Source organism: Coenobita brevimanus, chromosome 54 (genome assembly GCF_032717465.1).
Source record: "Coenobita brevimanus isolate Jiangsu-jjx chromosome 54, ASM3271746v2, whole genome shotgun sequence".
Lineage (NCBI taxonomy): Eukaryota > Metazoa > Arthropoda > Malacostraca > Decapoda > Coenobitidae > Coenobita > Coenobita brevimanus.
Window position 1 is genome coordinate 27,777,898 of NC_137007.1, and position 22,484 is coordinate 27,800,381.

The 22,484-nt window shown below is 41.9% G+C and overlaps 1 protein-coding gene across 1 annotated transcript in view; it reads right to left on the reverse strand.

Moving 5' to 3' along the window:
• The window catches only part of LOC145401062 (uncharacterized), a 283,839-nt gene that overhangs the window by 210,687 nt on the left and 50,668 nt on the right, over positions 1 to 22,484 (reverse strand). Inside the window, exon 2 of the mRNA XM_080273434.1 lies at positions 12,754 to 12,877. Within this exon, the coding sequence (XP_080129560.1) occupies positions 12,754 to 12,877 (124 nt within the window). The remainder of the gene's footprint in view (positions 1 to 12,753; positions 12,878 to 22,484) is intronic.

Sequence of the window (22,484 nt, forward strand, 5' to 3'; positions counted from 1 at the left end):
TTTGTGCCTACAATTGTCCTTTAAGTTCTTTCTGTCTTCTGTCCTTCATTCTGTGCCTGTGATTGTTCTTTTGAGTTCTTTCTGTTCTTCACTCTATGCTTGTAGTTGGACACTTTGTGCTTGTAACTGGGCACTTTGTGCCTGTAGTCCTTCACTCTGTTCTTGTGGTTGGACACTTTGTGCTTGCAATAGCTCCATGATTGCAGCCAATGACACCTCGTCCTCCTGCCCAGATGCTTGGGATCTTGTCTGCACACCCCCTTGCTCCATCTCGAAGATTTGACTCACTGCAGCACTTAACCCCACTCCTGAGTCCAGTGTTACATCCTGGTCCCACATTGCCACAGGCTCCAACAGCAATAATTTAGTATAGGAAGGATGTTGCCCAGTGAGTTGTTCTTCATAGGTTCAGCCTTTCAGTGCAGAGCACACAAGGTCAGCTGAAGCAAAAATAAACACTGGCTTCTTAAGTTCACTGTCTTTATTTTCCAAATAATTACACTTAATGCTTTCCAACTTCACTTCACTATTTTCACAAGCACTGGAGCTATATAAACTTTACTAACTGCAATTACACTTCACTGTTTGCCAACAACGCTTCACGATATTCACATATACCAAAAACATACAAACTGCACTTACACTAAGCTACACTGCAAACTGAACTTTAGCCTCTTCCCCATCCTTATGTAAGCTTGCACTGCTGCTCTCAGGTGTCTGCCCTTTCCTCTCCTCCATCCTTCTTTCCTTGCGTCCTCTTCTGTCTTTGTTTCCTTCATTCCTTCCTCATCCTTCGGCCTATGGGTGACTTTACACTCCCTCTTCTGTCTTTCTTTCCTTCATTCCTTCCAATTCCTTCTGCCTGTGGGTGACTCTACACTGAGTGACAAGCCAAATGGTTTCCTGTACCCCAAGAAACCATTTACTACACTGGGTGGCAACCATATAACCAAACTTTGATGATTGGTGGTTCAGTGGGTAATTGTGGCACTCCAATCAGACTGAGCCAGTGAAGGTTTATATCCAAGGGGTGGTTGGGGTTTATTGCTCACAAAATGCCGCTGAGGGATGAATGAGACTGCTCACTCTCATCTTAAATGTCAGGATCAACTTGCCTAGCCGCGGGCTCCTATGCTCCTCATGGGGCAACGTAGGATTGGATGATGGATGGATGTTCTAGAATGATCTACACTTCTCCATATTTCTTGTGCATTCCCGAAGGGAAAAACAGTTACAACAGTTACCAACTCAGAGACATCCGAAACATGCCAGAGTCATCTTACACCACACAACACTAAATTATTTTGCATTCAAATTTAAATCAAATTACATAATTTAACAAACAATCACATAACATTAGTGAGAAAAAGAGCACAAAAATTAATGTGTAACTTATGAAAAAACTACGCTCACAACAGCAGGCTAACTGGCAACTCTGACATGCAACAGTAAAATACCAGAAACACTGAGAAACATCTAGACTACCTAACTAGCAAATCCCGCTTCTCAACACTATCTTATGATGACCTTGCCCATAATTTCACACCCTTATCATAATAGCACTTCTGACAAATTATTACTATAGCCTTCTATAACAACTCAGCAATCATGATGGGGGTGGGCCAGGTTAGAAGAAAATGGGTATTGTACAAAGTACCTTTAGAGATGGATGTAGACTGCTTACACTTCCACTCTCCTCATATGATGTAGACTGAGTTAACTGTCATTCATCATCACTATCAGCAAAGATGGTTTCTGGTGGCTCTGTAGTATAGAGTCCTGAGGTACTGGGGGCTGGGGTTCTGAAGGTTTTATTACGGGATTCTGAGGCTATATGGAGGCTGGCTGAGGATGTTGATGCTACAGATACAATGGAGGTCTATGACCCTGTGAGGATTCTCTTGGCAGCAAGAGGGCACAGGCTTGAAAAACTGGGAGATCTTAGCCTGGACCTTCCTTGGATGCTGCAGTTGCACTAGCTCCAACCCAAAGTGCAGTGACAGTGTGTTCATGCACAGCTTGCTTCATCCTCAGAATTTGACTCCTCTGTCTATGTCACCTGGGATCAGGTGACTCCCAATCACTACCGTCATCACCAATACCACCTTATATCAATTCTATATTACTGAGAGAGAGAGAGAGAGAGAGAGAGAGAGAGAGAGAGAGGTGACTTTGCAGCTGTTTCACCATGCCAAAGTCTTAAGGGAATACTCCTCTCTCCCCTTCTCTCTCTCTGTAACTCACCAACAGTTTAGTTTTCTCTATCAGAATTTCAAGGGTGTGTGTTAATTTAAAGTGATTAAAAGAGTTTCAGTACTATCATACATATATGTCAGTAGCAGCATTAAGTTCCACTGACCGATTTCTTCGTAATATCTTACTGCTTCACGCAAATTACTGTGAATTTGTCACCATATCACCATGGAATTATATAAAGAGCATTATGCTAAATGAAAATATAGTCAGGGTGCAACAACAATGCTACAGGATTACTTTTGAAGTGACTGAGTTCACAGACATTCATTTAGCACAAAACAAACACCTTATAGTATCTTGGTAATATTATTTTGTCTAAGACAAGACAATCCTGTTGATATGTTACATGACCATTTGATGTTCATAACTGAATGTAAATTCCCTAATAATTAATCTTATTAGTTCATTGCGTTTCACCGTAAAACGATTCACACACTACGTATGCCCTTGTTGTTTTGCAAGAAGATTTTGATCCAGAACTGCTCTAGGCTTTACCAACTTTTTTTTTTTTTTTTTTTTTTTTAAATACATTGGAGGCAATGTCTTTAGCAGGTAGCTTTGCAGATCTCTTGCATATTGTTCCAAACTGAAGCCTTCCATAGACACAGCTGAGAGGAGCAACCTTGTCCCTCTGTCCACACAAATGTCTGATTATTTTTATCATTTGGCATGTGAAACTGTCTCAGACAATCGCCTTGGGATGTCTTCACAAAACACTCATACACACCACACAGTGAAATGTACTATATCCTCACAAAATGTATAATATAAAGCGGGCTATATGTCGCACTGGCCGCTCAAAACACGCCGTTGTCCTGGCAGGTGGTGCCCATCTGACGACAATGGTCAAGGCGACCAAACATAGATGACCTTTGCAAAAACTAGCTTATTTTGGTCCAGAGATGAGCACACTGTTTCAGCCTATACACTGTGCTCCAACCTGATGAGCCACATGACCTCAAAGTAGTCAGCTATAAACCCACCAACTCTGTCTATGATGGTAAGAACTGTCTCCAGCCAAGGATGGTCCAGTGCCTCTACCTCCTCCTCCTCATCTTCCTCCTATGACTGAGACTTGTTACAGTTCAGCAGCAGTCTCCTCTTCTGTCTGGTGATGGCAGCCAGGCACACCCGCATCCTCACTCACTTCCTCTGCAAGATCATCCTGCCCTGCAACTGCCAAAATATCTGCCATCCTCAGTGGGCCAAATCTCTCAAAATCAGGTAGTGGTGCTGGAGTCTTGGGGGTTCTGAGGAGCTTGCACCACCCATTCTTCAGTGTGACAAGAGACTCTTTCTTCCACACTGCTGTCCAGTTGCTGATGACATCCTTGATGGTGCGCTTTTTGAAGTTCTGCAAGTTTTCTTGCTTCTGGTGCCCTCATAGCCTTCCTGGTCCACCCCATACCATCCTCAGTCACAACAAGGCACTGTCGTCATGCCCTACCCTCCCTCAGTAATCGTTCACATGTTTTGCACTCATCTTTAATGAGCATGATATCTGAGTGCCAGTTACGGGGATAGGTAGCGCGAGAACAATTGCAGTAAGGAGTGCGGACACAAGTCCAGAGAAAATATGAGGCCGCGCATGCGAGTTTGTACCAAGCGCCACCCAAGCCGATCATGCGTTTTCATGTTATATCACTATTTTGACCCTTCTTTTATATCCCAGGCATGTCACTTGCTACAATTTTGAACTAGACATAAGGCTGAAAGTCCTCCAAAATACAACACTGAAATCGATTTGTGAGGTGAGAGTGGGTGACAGACCGCCAGTTTGGGCAAGTTTGTGCCAAGCGACACCGACAGGGTGAGTCACTGCCAATCCACTTGCTATACACTGTTAGCTGTTGTTAGCATCTAACAGTTGTTATGAATATAATCTTAATATATGTACCAGATTATTAAGTAAATTTTGCTAATGCTCTGACATTTTAAATAAGGTCAATATTGTTTCTCATTAACCCAGAAACTCTTATGCTAATGATATGGCTACGTGCTATTTTCAGCGTTTCCAGCACATGCTGCTGGTGGTACTGCGAAGGCCCAGTTTTGCCTCGCGTGTCATTCTCCGCGTACAAAAGCTACACTTTTCCTTTTGTGTGTGTGTGTGTATTTACCTATTTGTATTTACCTATTTGTAGTATACAGGAATTGAGCAATGCTCGTGTTGTCCTGTCTCCATATCCACATTTATCAAGTCTACCTTTACACACATGAATGTTTTTCTCATGCACCACCTCTTTGTCTAAGTCGTTCCAAATATTTAAGTATTTACTTAATATACCTAGTTGTGATATACACGGAATGTACTATGCTCGTGGGTTTCCGTCGCTGTTTCTCAATAAGTCGAATTTAACTTTAAACTCGTTTAAGTTTTTAGACTGGACGATCTCTTTGTCCAGGTTATTCCATAAGTCTATACTTCTGTAAGGAAAGCTATATTTCTTGATATCCTTCAAGCAGCTTGACTTTTTCAATTTCATTCCATGTCCTCTTGTTGCTCTCTTATCCCATACAAACAGATCTTCTTTGTCAATTTTATCTACTCCCACCATGGTCCTGAACACCACAATCATGTCTCCCCTCTTTCTCCTTTCCTCTAACGAAGGCAAATCCAGTTTTTCCAGCCTCTCTCTGTATGAAAGGTCTGACAGACTGGGGACCATTTTGGTTGCTGTTCTTTGTATTCTCTCAATCTTGTTTATATCTTTCTTTTTGTGTGGGGACCACACTACTGCTGCATATTCTAACCTGGGGCGGATCATGGCCACTATCAATTTTTTCATCATTTCCTCATCCATATAATGAAATGCTACTCTTATGTTAGTCAAGAGTTTATAAGTCTCTCCAACTATCTTGTTAATGTGCTTTTCTGGTGACAAACTATCTTGGACCAGCACTCCCAAATCTTTCTCTTCTCTCCTTTTTGTGATTAATTCGTTACCCAAAAAATAATTCAGTGATGGTCTCCTGGTACTTTTACCCATTTCCAATATTTTACATTTCTTTACATTAAATTTCATTTCCCATGTCCGGCTCCAATTGTGTATCCTATCCAAATCCTCCTGCAGTATTTTACAATCCTCCTCAACCTCTATCTTCCTCAAGATCTTTACATCATCAGCAAACAGACTTGCATAACTGTTCACTCCATCTACCATATCATTTACGTAAATCAGGAACATTACTGGCGCCAACACTGAGCCTTGAGGGACTCCACTTGTTACTTCCCTCCATCCAGACATCTTTTCCTTTATTACTGTCCTCATTTGTCTGTCTCTCATCCATTCCAGAAGTTTCCCCTTTAGTCCTCCTATATATTCTAGTTTCCACATTAGTCTCTTATGATGTACCTTGTCAAAGGCCTTCTCTAAGTCTAAGTACACACAATCCACCCAACCATCTCTCTCCTGTACCACATCAATCGCTCTTGAGTAAAAGCTCAACAAGTTAGAAACACATGACCTTCCACTTCTGAATCCAAACTGACATTCAGCCAAAATATTCATCTCTTCCAGATATTTTATCCATCTGTCTTTCAAGATTCTCTCACACAATTTTGCGACCATGCTGGTTAGAGACACTGGTCTATAATTCAGGGGTTCTTCCCTGTTTCCTCCCTTGTAAATTAGTACCACATTTGCCCTCTTCCATTCTTTTGGCACTTTCCCCTCTTCCAGTGAGCATACAATTACGCTGTGAATTTTATCCGCCAGTTGTTCTCTGCATTCCTTCAGTACCCAATTAGAAATTCCATCAGGTCCTGGGGCTTTCCTTACATCTTGAGTTTCCAGTAATTTATACACTTCCTGTACCTCCACTTTTATATCTTTCATCACCGGAACATTTCTAATCACTCCCTCCCCTTCCACAAGCTCCTTATCTTTAGTGAAAACTGACTGGAAACGTTTGTTCATTATTTCTGCTTGCATTGCCGCATCCTTAAGGACCTCACCTTCTACTTTCAGCTTGGTGATTCCTTCCTTTTGTTTCAGTTTGCCATTAACAAATCTATAAAACAGTTTGGGTTCATCCTTGCATTTGTCAATTATACCTTTTTCAAAATTCCTTTCTTCTTCTCTACGTATTCTTGTGTATTTATTTCTTGTTCTTTTATATTCTTCCTTTGTTCTGTCGTTACCTCTCTTTCTCCAATTGTGTGTATGTGTGTGTGTGTGTGTGTGTCTGTGTATGTGTGTGTTCATTGTGCTCTTAATGTCTTCTGATAATGAGTATGTTGATGACCCTACCGCTGGGCCTTCCGGGGTGCAAGAGAGCGGCCCTGCTGAAGGCTCCAAGTCTTTTAAAGTGGCTAGTTTTTTCCACCTACAAAGCTCGCCCTGGTCTTAGGGATAAAGCACATGGTGTCAGTGTGGCTGCTTTGGAGAGCAGTGATAGTCATTGTGATGATGGTGATAATGGTGCAGCTAGTGTGCCGTTATGTGAGGATGCTGGCGATGGTGATATGGCTCCTGGTGCCATAGTTCATCATGGTGAAAGTGATGGGGTTGTTGTGATGATAGTGATGACGCTGGTGATAATGGTGGATGTGTGGCACTACCTGAGGGCATTGGGGGTGGTGATAATGCATGTGGTGGCCTAGTGCATTACCACCACCCCCTAGTGCATATTTGATGTCTTTATATCCATTGGGGGTGGTGATAATGCATGTGGTGGCCTAGTGCATTACCACCACCCCCTAGTGCATATTTGATGTCTTTATAATATCCATTAACAACTATGTACTGAATGGTTTTGTGATCATGAACTTTGAGTGAAAATTCTGTTGAACTTAGAAAACAGGTGTTTTCTCTTGCTTTAATTGGTTTATCCAAAATCTGTTTATATATTCATAATTTGCATCCTTTCCTCTTTACTATGGTTTTTTAATGGAGTCTCTAGCATTATTAATAACGGAGTTATACTTCGTTGAAGTTGTATACTAAAAATTGCCGATTTTCGGCATTTCGAAAAAACTATAATTTCGTATATTTGCATATATTATTTTCAATGACTAACGACATGGGCATATTCGGCATACTTTATCCTTCATTATGGTCTTTGAATGAAGTCTCTAGCTTTAAAAACAACAGAGTTATGATCGTTTCAATATTCGCAAACTTTAAACGCGATTTCTGGCTTAAAAAAAAAAATGTTGCTTGGTACAAACTCGCACGCGCGGCCTCATATGTAACATTCAAGTTAAGACAATGTGACACTGTGTATCCTTTTCAGCTTCAATTCCCTCCCAGACTAAAAGGAAAACTGTTCCACACAATGAAGTTCCAAAACACAGATGAGTTTTCTATTTTACTAACTTTGCACAAGACAGTTACATTACTGTAGCAATACCAATGGAAACAAGGCATGCAATGCTGGGAGATTTAACTCAATTACACGTAATAACAAACACATTTAAAGTACTGTACCATAATGACTCACCTACAAGTATCGTATGTTTACTTGAATTCTTACTGACTACAGAATAATCACTATACAGTAGGACCTCACTATAACAGACTAACTGGGGCCCAAACCATTCCGAAAAATGCAAAATTCCAATAAATGCGACATCCAGACTTTTTCCAATATAACAGACATTTGTCCAGATCGCTTGAACAGTTCTTAAACTGTTTTGACTACCACTGCGGTACTGTATTGTGTTACAACTTCACTACATTAATCAAATGGTATAATATTATTAATAATACTGTACTGTACACTGATAAACATATCTTTTATTTACCTTATTGTGGTGAACATAACTGAGGTGGTCAGGCAGTCCGGGCTGCTTCTGGCTTTATCGGACTTTGTCCAATATACAGTATTGGAATTTAGTCTGGTAGCTCCTTGAGTCCGATGAAGGCGAATTCCGGTCTACTGAAGTCCGTTATACCAAGGTTTTACTCTAATTACCCCCTTGACCAGGGACTTACATTAACTACTACTGGATACTGAGCACAAGTTAACTGGTGTTTTCAACTGATGTTTAGGACATGTGAAATTCCCTTGTCTTGTACACTCACAAGCTCCCTTAATTCTGACCAGCTTCTACTCTAGAATTTCCTGCAGTCCATGGTCATGTGACTGTCTGCTTCTCTCAGCAGAATTGCTGTGTTTAAGGCACTCCCCAAGTCTGTCCCATCTGCTGGGCCACATAAAACTCTTCTCTGCCTGTTCACCCTTATAATTCCGCTTATGTTTAGTTCATGGAGCACTGTTATGCCCCTTACTTGAACTGTCTAGCTCCATACTTGAACATTTCTCGTGGTCTCATACTGAAATAAATGATTCACTTGGGCAGCACACTCTCTCATAAACCCTGCTTCTTCACTCCATGCCCCACAAAGGATCCTTGGGACCCCAGACAAGTCAGGCCTACGAAAGTCTTGAGTGTCTTCGCGTATTTTCACTCCTTATTTCTACCCTCTTCTGCGATTTCCGTTGTCTACTGCTATCTCTAAGTCTTCTCTGCAAGTTCTCACGCTTCCTGTGCTTTTGTTCTTATTTCCTCATGATGCCTACTTTTAACAGATTTATATGCCACTTTCAGCAACTTGTGACACTCTCAGTGTAAAGCAGTTTTTTTCCTCTTTGCATTTTCTTCTCCTTCTCCAACTCCTCTTTTCCTCCGTCGTCATCGCCTGGTCCTAAGTTGAGATTAATGGGTGTGTCTGGTAGGCTTGGATGTCAAGGGGAAGACTGCCTCACTTGTTTACACATTTAGTAAATTTTTGACCCACACGTGTTTGTTTTGGCATGGTTGGGATCAGTAAAATGATAGTGTTCAGCTGTTCCAACACTGTTGCAGGTAGAGGTTTCTGTGGTGCCTAACTCCCTGGTCCATAAGCTGGATAAGGGCAGTGGTGTTGGATGGGAGGAACAAAGTCTTGATTTGTTCATCCTTGCTGCAGAGTTTGGTGGAGGAAGGATGGGTTGGTGCACTGTTCAACAGCAGCACTGCCTCATAAGGACTGATGCCATATCTTTTTTGGTGCTGCCTCATGGTAGGGTCGAAGCCGTGGTGGAACCTGTCATGAATGAAAGCTTGGGTAAACCAGAGAGACTTGTTCCCATGGTACTCCATAGGAAGCTTGGCCATGGTGTCCTTGAGTAACCTAAGTCACCTGCTCTTACTTACTGTAACTGGCTGTAGGTGATGAGAGCCATCAGAACTGGCACAGGCCATGGAGAGACACTCCTTCATTGTATTATACCTTGGAGTGCTGCCAATATTCTTTGAAGCCTGGGTATTCTGAGGGACAGCATGCCAGAATAGACCAGTTTCGTCAACATTGTAAATTTGGAACTCATGCAAGCCTTAGTCCTCCATCAGCTTCCAAAAATGATGGGAAGAATGGCTCCACAGCATTGATATCAGCACTGAGAATTTCCACAGTTATGTCCTTCTTAACAATATGGTGCCTCCTGAACCTCCACAGCCGGCCATCACTACACCTGAAATATTCTACTCCATGGTAAGTAACAAACCTTTGTGCTGCATGTTGGATGTCCAGGCCATGTACAGATCACCTTCAGTTCACTCCTGTAAGTATCCCTTATACACTTCTTCATCCAGTTTCTCACTGGGCAGCTTCTAGCTCCTGAACACAGCCTTACCCCTCATCATACCTTCCATTTTCTTCAAAACCTCCTTTGTTTTGTCCTTGGTCTTCAGGATGTCATGCGGGATTGACTGCTTTATGCCACACTTGTGACTGAAGTCGCACCTGACTGTGCCTTTCTTGTGTGTCTCGATCACTTCCATCTTCTCTGCAATGCCCAGAAGCTTCCTCTTTGCTTTCTCAGTAGAGGTGAGGGTAGGTGATTCCTTACAAGCAACCATTCTTCACAATCACTACTGGGTAACACTTTTCACACTCAAGATGCAGCATGCAGAGGTGGAGATGTCAACACAACAAAAGATGCGCAAGACTGAGGCTGACCACATGCAATACAGTATGTCCACAGCCTCTCTCCCACCCAGGCCTACCAGAAGTAGTCCCCAAATTGCGCAATGCACCACCACTTCCCGCCCACTCCTCCCCAACCTAGTCCAAACTAGTGGGATAATCCGTCGCCAGCAATGGTAACTGTGCTTTGAGCCACTCTAAGCATGGGGAGTGGTCCAGCACATCTGCATCATATTCCCCATACTGCAGACAGTACAACCATACCTCGATATCTGGCAGTGTTGCGAACCAGTGGGAATGTTCGGTCAGTGAGTATGTTGGATATCGAGGCAATTTTCCTCATAAGATACTGAAGAAAAGCCAGAGATGCGTTCCAAGCCCAAACCCAAACTCTCATATACCGTACTCAATCAACAGAGACTGATACAGAAACATCATAGGTAATGTTATTATCCTCATAAACAATACTACTGCTAAAAATGAGACATCAAACAGCACATGCAGGAGGGTAGGATGGTGAAACGTGCAGAGCTGAGAGATGCTTCAGGACAACTGAATATAAAGTTGACATCTCAGTTATTTACTCTGGAACTACTGTAATTCCTAGATTTTGCATGCAGTGTAAATATGTTAAAGTTTTGTTTTCATCACAGACAGTTCTTGGTATGGGTAAAAGAAACAGGGTACAGTATTTTCAACCACATTTATGTTAATTTCTAGGTAATTATCTGCCATAGTATGGTAACAATTAATGTTCAAACTTGAAGTTCACAAGAAACTAAAGCAAATGCACCACACAGGAATACCAATTTTGTATACATAAGACAATTAAACAAATGCTGTTTCACACTCGTTACAATTAAGAAGAGGAGAACTTGCTGAAATACAATGATGTCTGCTCCTCATTTGTGATGCTCAGCAATTTAAAACCCACAAAGAAACAACTAAAGTGCTTTTTAATTTTTGTTTTTAAGCAACGTTGGGTCTGGTTAGTACTTGGATGGGTGACCGCCTGGGAACACCAGATGCTGTTGGCATCCCTACGTGTCAAGTGGGGTTGGTGGAGGATTAGTGTCCCTCCCTGTAAAACAATTAACTCTAAGCCCTTGGCCACCCCGTTTGGGATACATGGCGTCTGGCAATGAATGGATGATAAACAATCTTTTCCTGCATTATACTCAAACAACTATTTATGCACAACTCTCATTGGACAGGAGAGTTAAAATACAGTGAGCTTGAGTAATTCGCGGTTATTTTAGTCTTAATACCTACCGTGGCTCAGAAATTCTACAAATTATATATATAGATTGGGGTGAAAATTACTTATGAGTCTAACATCTCAGCAAAGTTGCCCCCTACCACCACACTTGAACCTGACTGGTCACCAGCAAACACTAATACCTTTCAAAACAGTATGTAATGCATGCATTCAAGGGGAACGAACAATATTGTAAAGGTCTTACTGACTCCGACTGACGACACTGCTTAAGTGGATGGCGGAGGGGGAGGCTTCCGAGGCTTGAGGCACACTACGGGCTCCCAGCATGAGGCAAGTGTGGTGGTGCCTCATGCTGCTGCTGCCTCTGTCCTGCTTCCTCCTCATCAACCTCCCTCTAGCAGTGGGGACAACAGGGTGGACTAGTGCACCCGCTTGCCACTACGCGTGGGTGAGATGCACTGTGATTAGCCTGTCATGCTTGAAAATAATTGGCTTCCAGCCGCGACTAGGTAAATGATGCCACAACCTGGAAAACTCCCCAAAAATGAATCGTTTGGGACAGCGACCGCGGCTATCAAATTGGTTACAGCGACGTACGAAGTGATCCCGGTTTGGCTGGAGAAGTACCAAGAATTAGAAAACCGCGATGTAATGCGAGCTGACTGTATCTGTCCTGAAAATGGGGCTGGCACTGCTGTACATCAACGAATACAAGTCAGATACTGCAGTAATGGCATCTCTTAAAACAATCAGCGTGCACACCCCCTCCAACAACAAAGGACCATGAACTAAACTCTGAGAGACACACCACTTTTACTAATCCCTTGACTGACTTAATTCTATTTTTGCTAACCCTCTCCTTCCTTCATCCTAGCCATTAACTTATCCAATTTACTCACCATTCCAAGTTTAGTTCTTAAGTAGCAAAGCATTCCAAAATGAGCAAAGATGAGGATCCGGTAGAATAAAAAATAAGTTCTGTGGAGAAAAAAAAGGGGGGAGGGGGGCACTGTGTAGGTAATCCAAACTGCCTGACCTCCTCCTCTTCAGCTTCCAAATAACTGCCCTTAAACTATTTAATATGCTGGTGCACAAGGTGCATGCATTTTGTCATCAATCTTTGTAGAATGCCCATCAACGTTACTTCACTTACAACTGCCTTCACTTCAACTGCTGCCCACGATCTTACTGTCTTTGACCCACGATTCTTTTGGATATTTTCTAGCAGCAGAGGAGCATATGCTTTCAGTAATATGAGTGCTTCTTTTGAGAAGCTGTTATTGAACCTTTCTTTAGGAGTTTTTGTTTTATCACTTACTGGGAATACCATGTAACTATTGCTGATGCTGGCAGCTAACTCACCTCTCTGGAACAATAACTTCGCATCTGAATCTGCGCACCTCCCTCTTGGATGATGAACCCTGGGAGTCTTCATCTTGAGCCAGGTTGTAATCCATTCTTGTTTCCTCATCTAGCACAGATGGATCTGAAATTGCATTTAAAAATACCCGATTTGTACTTGTTAATTCTTTGTACATCATCCACTAACTTGATACAGTGCCACTTGCTTCTTCCTTCACCTTTAACAATCTTTGCTGTGTCTGTCCTCCTCTCTTCCTATTTCTGCCATTTTCCTATAACTTTTTATTACTCTGCTTTACTTCTTAGGTGGGTTTATGTTGAGAGATAAGCCCGATGGTTTTCTGTAGGCTAGAAAACCATTTACAACACTGGGTGGTAACTAACCCAGACATGTTCCTGCCGTGTCAACAAGTGAGTTGATGTAGTGTTAGTGCCCCTCCCCATAAAATAACTAACTCAAAAACAAGCGACCACCCCTTACGTGATTACGGCATCTGGCAATAAACAGATAGATGAATGTTTTTTTTTTTTTTTTTTAAATAACAGAATGGAGGAAGGAAAAACAAATGAATAAAAAAATAATCCATACACCAGATTACTGGTGTCCTCTGTTCATAAAATATCTGTAACAGTTAGAATATAATTTTTTGTAAAATCAGTCCCTCCTTTCATTTTATAAATGTATATGCTAACTCATATTGATGCTTTTGGGTGACTGTCCTATCTTCTCTTCCTTCCTCTTCTGTCTTTCTTTCCTTCTTTCTTTCCTCTTCTGTCTGTGGGTGACTCTACACTGAGTGACAGGCCAAATGGTTTCTTGTACACCAAGAAATCATTTACTATGCTGGGTGGTAATCATATAACCAAATTATGGCACCTGGTGGTTCAGTGGATAATTAAGGCACTCCAGCCAGATTGGGACTGTGTAGGTTTATATCCAAGGAATGGTTGGGGTTTACTGCTCACGTAATGCCACTCAGGGTTGAGTGAGGCTGGTCACCCTCATCTAAAATGTCAGAACCAACTTGTCTAGCCCTGGGCTCCTACACTCCTCATGGAGCAACACAGGATTAGATAATGATCATGATGATATGCTAACTAAGCTAAACTCATCTATAATCTCTGGTTTTAACTGACCCAATTACTAAAGAGATACACAAACATCACAGAGCACAGGGCACTGCTAAAACACAAATAGATCTCCCAGGTCACGTGAGCAGAACTGGTTGTAGGGGCCCTACCTTACTCGGCAATGTAAATGAAGTAAAATCCACATCATAATAACATTAGGTCTCATCACATCTCTACTGCTGCACCAGAAAATTTTGCGATTATCGCAGAATTAAAACTGCCACTATCAACGTAATCGCAGATATGTGCATAAACAACCTATACTGTGAGGGCAGGCATGGAAAAGGAGCTATCATAGGGAGCAAAACCCTGCAGCCATGCATAAAAACATCACAGTGGTGACACAGATGAGTGTGAACATAAATGCTGACAAGTAAAACTGTGATTCAGCAAGCTTCACTTCCAAGGGTTAACACAGGGATCACAATACTCTTACCTTCATGCACACATCTCCATTTCTTATCAATGCCCTCAATTTATCTGCAACCCTCCTTCTCTGACATACTCTTTCTCTCTTACCTACTATCTTTCTTCATCACACTATAATCTTTTGGTACCTGAAGGTACTCACAGTCTCCATTTATGAGCAACAAATTTCTCCCTGCAGTCCATATTTAATTTCACTCAAACACCATAACTTTACTACCTGCTACATTCACTTTTGAATTCTGTTTCATACACATACTTCCATTCTCATTCATCAAACCTTTGTTGCTCTTACTCACCACTTATCAGAACAGTAACATCAGCAAACATCATCAGACACATTCCACACCCTACCCTCTCTGCCTAGGAACACTCCAACACCCACTGGCTTATCTTACTTCTTTTATAATGCCATCCATATACATTATGCTCTGAACAATATAGAAAACATGAGACACCCTTGATTCAACTTCCAAAATTCTATCTCTATCTATAGCCAGATGCCATAATCCCATAAGGGGTGTCCGTTTGACTCTGAGTTAGTTGTTTTATAGGGAGGGACACTAACCCTCCGCCAACCCACTTGATGACACGTAAGGAACATGCATGGGTTGGTGATAAGGTTGCCATGCAGCACTGTAAATGGTTTCCTGGCTTAGGGGAAACCATTATGCTTGTCACTCACTGTAAAGCCACCTAGAAAGAAAAGAACAGTAATAAAAAGTGACACAAAAGATGGGAGAAATAGTAAGAGAAGAGGGCAGACAGAGAAAAAGAATGATAAAGATGAAGGAAGAAGTAGGCAGAACTATATCAAGTGAGTGGATGATGGTCATCACCAACTACCACCCTTTCCAAAATTCAACTACAGCACAAGAGCTCACTCTGTTCATTTCCACGCAGGCCACTGCCCTAGTGCCCAAATATATTCCCTTAACTGCCGTTATAATTATCCATATTCAATTTATTCTCAGCACTTTCAATATTCAATGCCTGTCTACTCTGTTCTATGCTTTGTCCAAATCCATGAAGGCAGCATACTTCCCTCCCTTTTCTTCAAATGTCCTTAAAAAAATAAAATAAAAATAAAAAGTCTATACACCCTAACCTCTTCTCAAAAGCCCCCTTGTTCCTCTCCTACAGTTCCCTAGGTTCTCTGTCTTACCACTCATAACCATCATACTAGGTCTGTTCAGAAAGTATCCGACCTTAGGCTCTAAAACAATAAATAGTTAGGGCAACATGTTGAGCTGGGACACTAACCTCCCTCAAAGGAGGCAACTGCTGACTTGACACATGTAGCCAGCATTCTTTCCACTGCCTGAAACATCTTTCAAAGTCAGTTTTCGGTATCTCCTGCAGGTGCTTCACTGCATTCGTCACGATCTCTCTACTGGATTAGCGTTCTATCTATCTATCAATCTATCTACTGTACTGCCAGATGCCTTAATCCTGTAAGGGGTGGCTACAAACAAATCACCTCCATGTCGCCCTGTCCCCTGCCATTTCACTGCCCTGCTCCCAGTTCGCACACTCCTCTCTCATATACCTTTCCACTTCATCCCTCCATTTCAACCCTTGCCTCACCCTCCCTTGCCCCTACTCCACCTCACTCACATACACTCTTCTTGTCAGTCTCTCACTCTCCATCCTCTCCACATGGCCAAACCACCTCAATGTGTTTCTCCTAATGCTTCCTATCACATCCACTTCCATACTGCAACACTCCTTCACTTCCTCATTTGTCAGTCTGTCTCTGCATGTGAATCCACATGCTCCTCTTAAATGACTCATTTCCACAGCTCATACTTTTGACTTCTGTCTCACCAACAAGGTCCAAGTTTCACTTCCATACGTTAGAGTTGGTATCACAAAACTGTCATGTAATAACTTTTTCACTTCCATGCTCATTTCCCTGTTTCTTATCACTGCTTTCAAGAAACCAGCAACCTTTCTTCCTTGTTGTACCCTTTCAAGCACTTCACCCTCCAAACTTCCATCCTTACTCATCACACTCCCCAAGTACTTAAACATACTCACATTTTCCATTTCCTCCTCATCCAACCTCACTGTACATTCACTGACTTTACTACTCTCGAAGACCATAACTTTACTCTTCCCCACATTCACCTTTAGATTCCGTTTCTTACACGCTCTCCCAAACTCATCCACCAAGCCTTGCAGCTCCCCTTTGTCTTCACTTAACAACACAGTATCATCTTCAAACAACAGTACAGGGAGTTCCAAACATTGCGGTCTCACACTAGGGCCGCTCCAACATCCACTACCCTACCTTGAATCTCTTTAATAACCCCATCCATGTACAGACTGAACAACCATGGAAACATGACACATCCCTGTTTCAATCCAACCTTCAAACAGAAAAATTCACTCAGTTCACCATCCACACACACTGCAGCCTTAACACCCTCATACATACTCTTCACAGCATTCAACAACTTCCCATCTACTCCATATATTCTTAATACTTTCCACAATCCTTGTCTACCCACCCAGTCATATGCTTTCTCCAAATCCATGAAGGCCACATTCAACTTCTTTCCCTTCTCCAGAAACTTTTCCACTAAAGATCTAAGAATTGGAGTGTGCAAATTATGATCCAGACTTTCTGAAGACTGTTATCACTAGAGATGACAGTTGGGTGTACGGGTATGACTCAGAAACCAAAGCACAGTCGTTCCAGTTGAAGCATACAGGGTCGCCTTGGCCAAAAAAAGCATGACAGATCTGCAGCAAGCTGAAATGCACTCGCGTGTTGGCATTTTCTTTCCGACTATCGTGGTGTTATGCATCAAGAATGTGCACCAGGTCAGACCGTCAACAAACATTACTACCTCAACGTTGTCTGTCATCTTCATAATGCAGTTCGGCCGATGAGACCAGCCCTTTGGAACGTGGCAAGTTAGAAGCTGCACCATGACAATGCCCCTGCCCATTCTTCTTAACTGATTCAGGTATTTTGGCTAAGTACAATATTCCGTAAGACTGGCAGGCTCCTTACTCAACGAACATGCCTCTTTGAACATTTGGTTTTATTCCCCAAGCTCAAAACTCTGCTGAATGGTTCCCGATTTGAGTAGAAATCATGACGAATGCGACAAAGCACCTGCAGGAGATACCGAAAACCAACTTTGAAAAATGTTTCAGGAAGTGGAAAAAAAAAAAAAATGGGAGAAATGGAGTTCCCCCGAGCTAAGCCCTGTATTGGACTATATAGCCCCGCTAGGGTTACAGGAGGGAGCTACCCCTCCCGGCACGGCAGCCCGGGCGAGGCTCGAACTTTGCAATCCCCCGATCACAAGTTCAGCGCGCTACCACTGTGCTACCGCGCCCCCCATCAGGAAGTGGAAAGAATGCTGGGCTACATGTGTCAAGTCAGAAGGGGCCTACTTTGGGTGGGATTAGGGCCCTAGCTCAACATGTTAGCTATTTGTTTTTTTTTAAAGCCTAAGGTTGGATACACACTGAACAGACCTCATACATTATATCTTCCCCCATTATGCTGAGACAAATAAGCCAATGACTGTCATACACTTCTCTTTTCCTTTGTACAATGGAACTATTTTTCCATGGGCCCTCCATCTGTCTGGTTAATGCAACACAAGACAGAACTATGGACACAGAATTCACTCAAACTGTTCCATTTAGAACCTCTGTTATTTAGCAAAAAGGGGAGGGAAAATCCAATTTGCCAAGTCCCTATTCTAGCCTTAATGAGATTTTCTTCCCCTTAACTACACTTGAGGAAAGTTCCGTCTTATACAACTGCCTGCTAGTTTGGACCTTTATGCGTGAGACAACCACTAGTGAAGCAGTAGCCAGACACTCAAATGTCTGGTACCACTGGGGGAGAGGTTAAGGGAAGTGGAAGACTGGGGGAGCTCCCACCCCTTCCTCTTGCATCCCCATCCTTCTCACACAGTTACCAGACAGATGAATGTTGGCTACTGCTCCACTGCCACCTGTCTCACATTTACTATTTCGAAGTGGTGAGCGAGTGTATAATGCAGAACTTTCCTCAGGCGTACATGTATGACTTATATCATGGTTAGTAGAAAGAGTCAATGGTCAACACACACAATAAAGTAGTGCTGGCAGGACATGGTAAATAAGTGGAATTTTTCATTAACCATACATACCTACAGTTGAAACAGTACTGCTTGGTTGTTTGAGGGAAGGGGATCTGAGGCAGAGGGGTGGAGTTGAGGGCTGGGGATAAGCAATGTTTTTTGAGTGTCTGAATTTAATTTTCCGTCTCCATTGCCTCACAAATGGTGTTCGTGACTGCATACATAACTACCTGGGTATAGTTTTGCTTTGACACACTTGAAATGCATACTGGGCTTATGTAAAGAGAGGGTCTACTGTACCTAACTTCCTGTCCTCTGACATCCTACCATTCTCCCTGACCAGTCTACACATTTCTGTATTCATTCAATCATTATCTTTCTCTCTATTTCAAAAATTCAACACACATTTCATCAGTCCCTGGTGTTTTCCCATGTGCTTCACAAACTTCTGTCCTACTGATCTCTTCCTTCACTTTTGCCTCCAACTCTTCCATAATCAATGATACCAACATTACTCTTGTTCTCTAATTTCAACAATTTACCAGAATGCTTTCTCCATCTTTTTTCATTCTCTATCTCCTCTCTGCTAGCATCCTGACGATTTTATCTTTCAAAGCTTTCCTACCTCCCATCACCCCTTTTTGCTTTCTTGACCTCCTTGCAATACAGTTTCTTACACTCCCTCTATTTACACTCCTGCTTCCTCCAAACTCCTCATTCACACATTTTTTACTCCCTCTCACTAATCTCTTCACTTATCCCTCCTCTTCTCAGCATACAACTCTCCCGTTCATCACTCTACACCTTCATCCCATCAATTTCCTATACAATCACTACATGCCTTCTGCTCAACAGTTCATTTCACTTCCACCCCCTAAAACACTGCTGATGCCAGAGAGGGATGCCTTCAAACAGTGGCATCAATATATCCATGCAGCAATGCTGCCTGCTTGTACAAATGTTCCCTCACCTTCCTCCCTATTCTAATACTTACAGTGATCGTCTCAATAAAACATCAACCTACTCTTCCACATGCTTTGTTACTGTCATAAAATCTCTATGGCACTGAGCAGTTACTTTCCACACCATACAAATTTAACATCTTCCTATTTCCCCTCTGTTTACTTTAATGCTCTCTCCAGAAACAAAAATGCCACAAATATATACCTGGCAGTCCTTCTCATATGATTTCAACACTTTCTACTTTACTACAAATATCTGATTCATACATACCCAACCACTAAGGCAACCACCTTGATCACCCATCATTTGATATTTCAAACTTCCATCCTACCTCTTCTATAATTATCCTTCCACACAATGCTTAGTAGAATTCTTCTATCAAATGCCAAAAACCTTATATATATATATATATATATATATATATATATATATATATATATATATATTGTTACATAGCCTATGATTTCATCATCCTTTGTGTAATTTTAACGCACAGTATGCTGCATGTTTGATCACGAGCGTGTTCTGCCTCAGTTCCCCCCTTCTACCGTTATAGTAGAGTAAGTCGTCCTTTCTGTTGTTCAGAGTGGGATTGTCAACTCTTTGTCCCCATGGCTTCATTCGCGCGTCCTTCTTACAAGTTGTATCAAGCTCTGCCGGCCCCTATATAATGAGCTCAGTCTCTGCATCATTGCCACTTAGATCTACTCCTCATTTTGTTCACATCTCTGTCCTCCCCTGTGCAGTTATTGTTGTGAGTGCTCCGGAAGTCTCCAACCATCTAGCAGCTGTGTAATTTGAGTATAAGTGTTGTTGCATTTTGTTCTTGTACTGTATAGCATAAGTTTAATTTGTAGGCCTAGTGAAGTTTTTGTAATTTATGTAGGATTCATTTTGTCAGCCAGTTTTAATACTATTTTGTATCTGTAATAATTTATCTTGCATTAACTGAGCATTACCCAGTGTATTTTCATTTTATCAGGGCTGACTTAGGTAAATTTACTCTTGCTAATTTCATGTTAATAGAGACTATTGCAGTTAACCATATATTTAACCTGTTTTTGCCATTACATTATCCTTATGAGTCCTGAATGTTTTTGCCATTACATTATCCTTATGAGTCCTGAATGTTTTGTTGTTAGTTTGAGCATTAAACTTTAACTTGTAATTTTACCTAACTCTTTTGTTTTGAACCTGGAACTTTACAGGACAGTAGTGACTTTTAGTATTCTCACTTAAAGTGTACATTATCTTTCTCTGTTCCGTAACATAAATTTGGCGACCTCATATCAGGATATTCAGGATATTATCATAAGGATATTGCTTGATATTTTGTGACTGTTACTTATTCATGATGTCTACTATTACTACACTTGATGAAGCCAAAGATTTTTTGTCAAATGTGCAAACAGTGTGTGATGTAGAAAACAGAACAAAGAATGAACTTAAGCTTGTTGCTCAACAATTGGGAATTGCTGTTCGCTCTCATCATTCTAAAGAGCAAATTGTTGACATGATTAATGAAAGCTTGTTTAATGTAACTCCTCCAAATGAGCAAACGCAGATTGAATTAGCTAAGTTACAGCTAGCCCTGCAGGAGGCTCGAATGAAGGAAGCTGAATTTCAAGCACGTGCTAAGGAGGCTGATGTTAAGGAGGCTGAGTTTCACGCACAAGTTGAACTTGCTAGGATTCAGGCAGACCATGAGTATCGCATGAAACAAGGTGGAACTGAATCATCTGGCTCTGATGATTTTGATGTGGCTAAAAATGTTAAACTTGTCCCTCCTTTTAATGAATCTGATTTAACAAAGTATTTTCAGTTGTTTGAGAGGGTAGCTACAGGTTTTAATTGGCCCAAAAAGTATTGGACAGTACTCCTTCAAACTGTTCTCACCGGTAAAGCTCAAGTAACTTATGCATCTTTGCCTCAGGATCAATCTGATAATTATGATGTAGTTAAGAGCTTGATTCTTAAGGCCTATGAGCTTGTTCCTGAAGCCTATAGAGTAAAATTTAGGACAACTTGCAAGCAAGATAAGCAATCCCATGTTGAGTATGCAAAAATCAAAGAAGATCTGTTAGAGCAGTGGTTAAATTCTAAGAATGTGGATTCTGATTTTGGTAAATTTAAGCAGATGATTTTGTTGGAAGATTTCAAAAGGTGTATTAGTAAAGATGTAAGCCTATATCTTGATGAGAAAAGAATAGATAATTTGTCTGATGCTGCAGTTTTATCTATCTATCTATCTATCTATTGCCAGACGCCTCAATCCCGTTTGGGGTGGCCACAAACAAATCGCCTCCAAGTCGCCCTGTCCCCCGCCATTTCACTCCCCTGCTCCCAACTCACACCCCCCTCTCTCATATACCTCTCTACCCCATCTCTCCATCTCATCCTCGGCCTCCCCCTCCCTGTTCCCCCCTCCACCTCACTCACATACACTCTCTTCGTCAATCTTTCACCCTCCATCCTCTCCACGTGGCCAAACCACCTCAGTGTGTTCCTCATAACGCTTCCTATCACATCCACATCAACACCACAACGCTCCTTTATATCCTCATTCGTCAGCCTGTCTCTCCATGTGACTCCACAGGCTCCTCTTAAATAACTCATTTCCACTGCTCTCACTCTTGACTTGTGTCCTTCCAACAACGTCCAAGCTTCACTTCCGTACGTTAGAGTTGGTATCACAATACTGTCATGTAGTAACTTTTCCACTTCCATGCTCACTTCCCTGTTTCTTATCACTGCTTTCAAAGAACCAGCAACCTTTCTTCCCTGCTGTACCCATTCAAGCACTTCACCCTCCAAACCTCCATCCTTACTCATCACACTACCCAAGTACTTAAATGTACTCACATTTTCCAATTCCTCACCATCCAACCTCGCTGTACGTTCACTGACTTCACCTCTCTCAAAGACCATCACTTTACTCTTCCCTACATTCACCTTTAGATTCCGTTTCTTACACACTCTCTCAAACTCATCCACCAAGCCCTGCAGCTCCCCTTCGTCTTCACTCAACAACACAGTATCATCTGCAAACAACAGTACAGGGAGTTTCCAAACACTATCCTCTCTCACCAGGGCCACTCCAACATCCACTACCCTACCTTG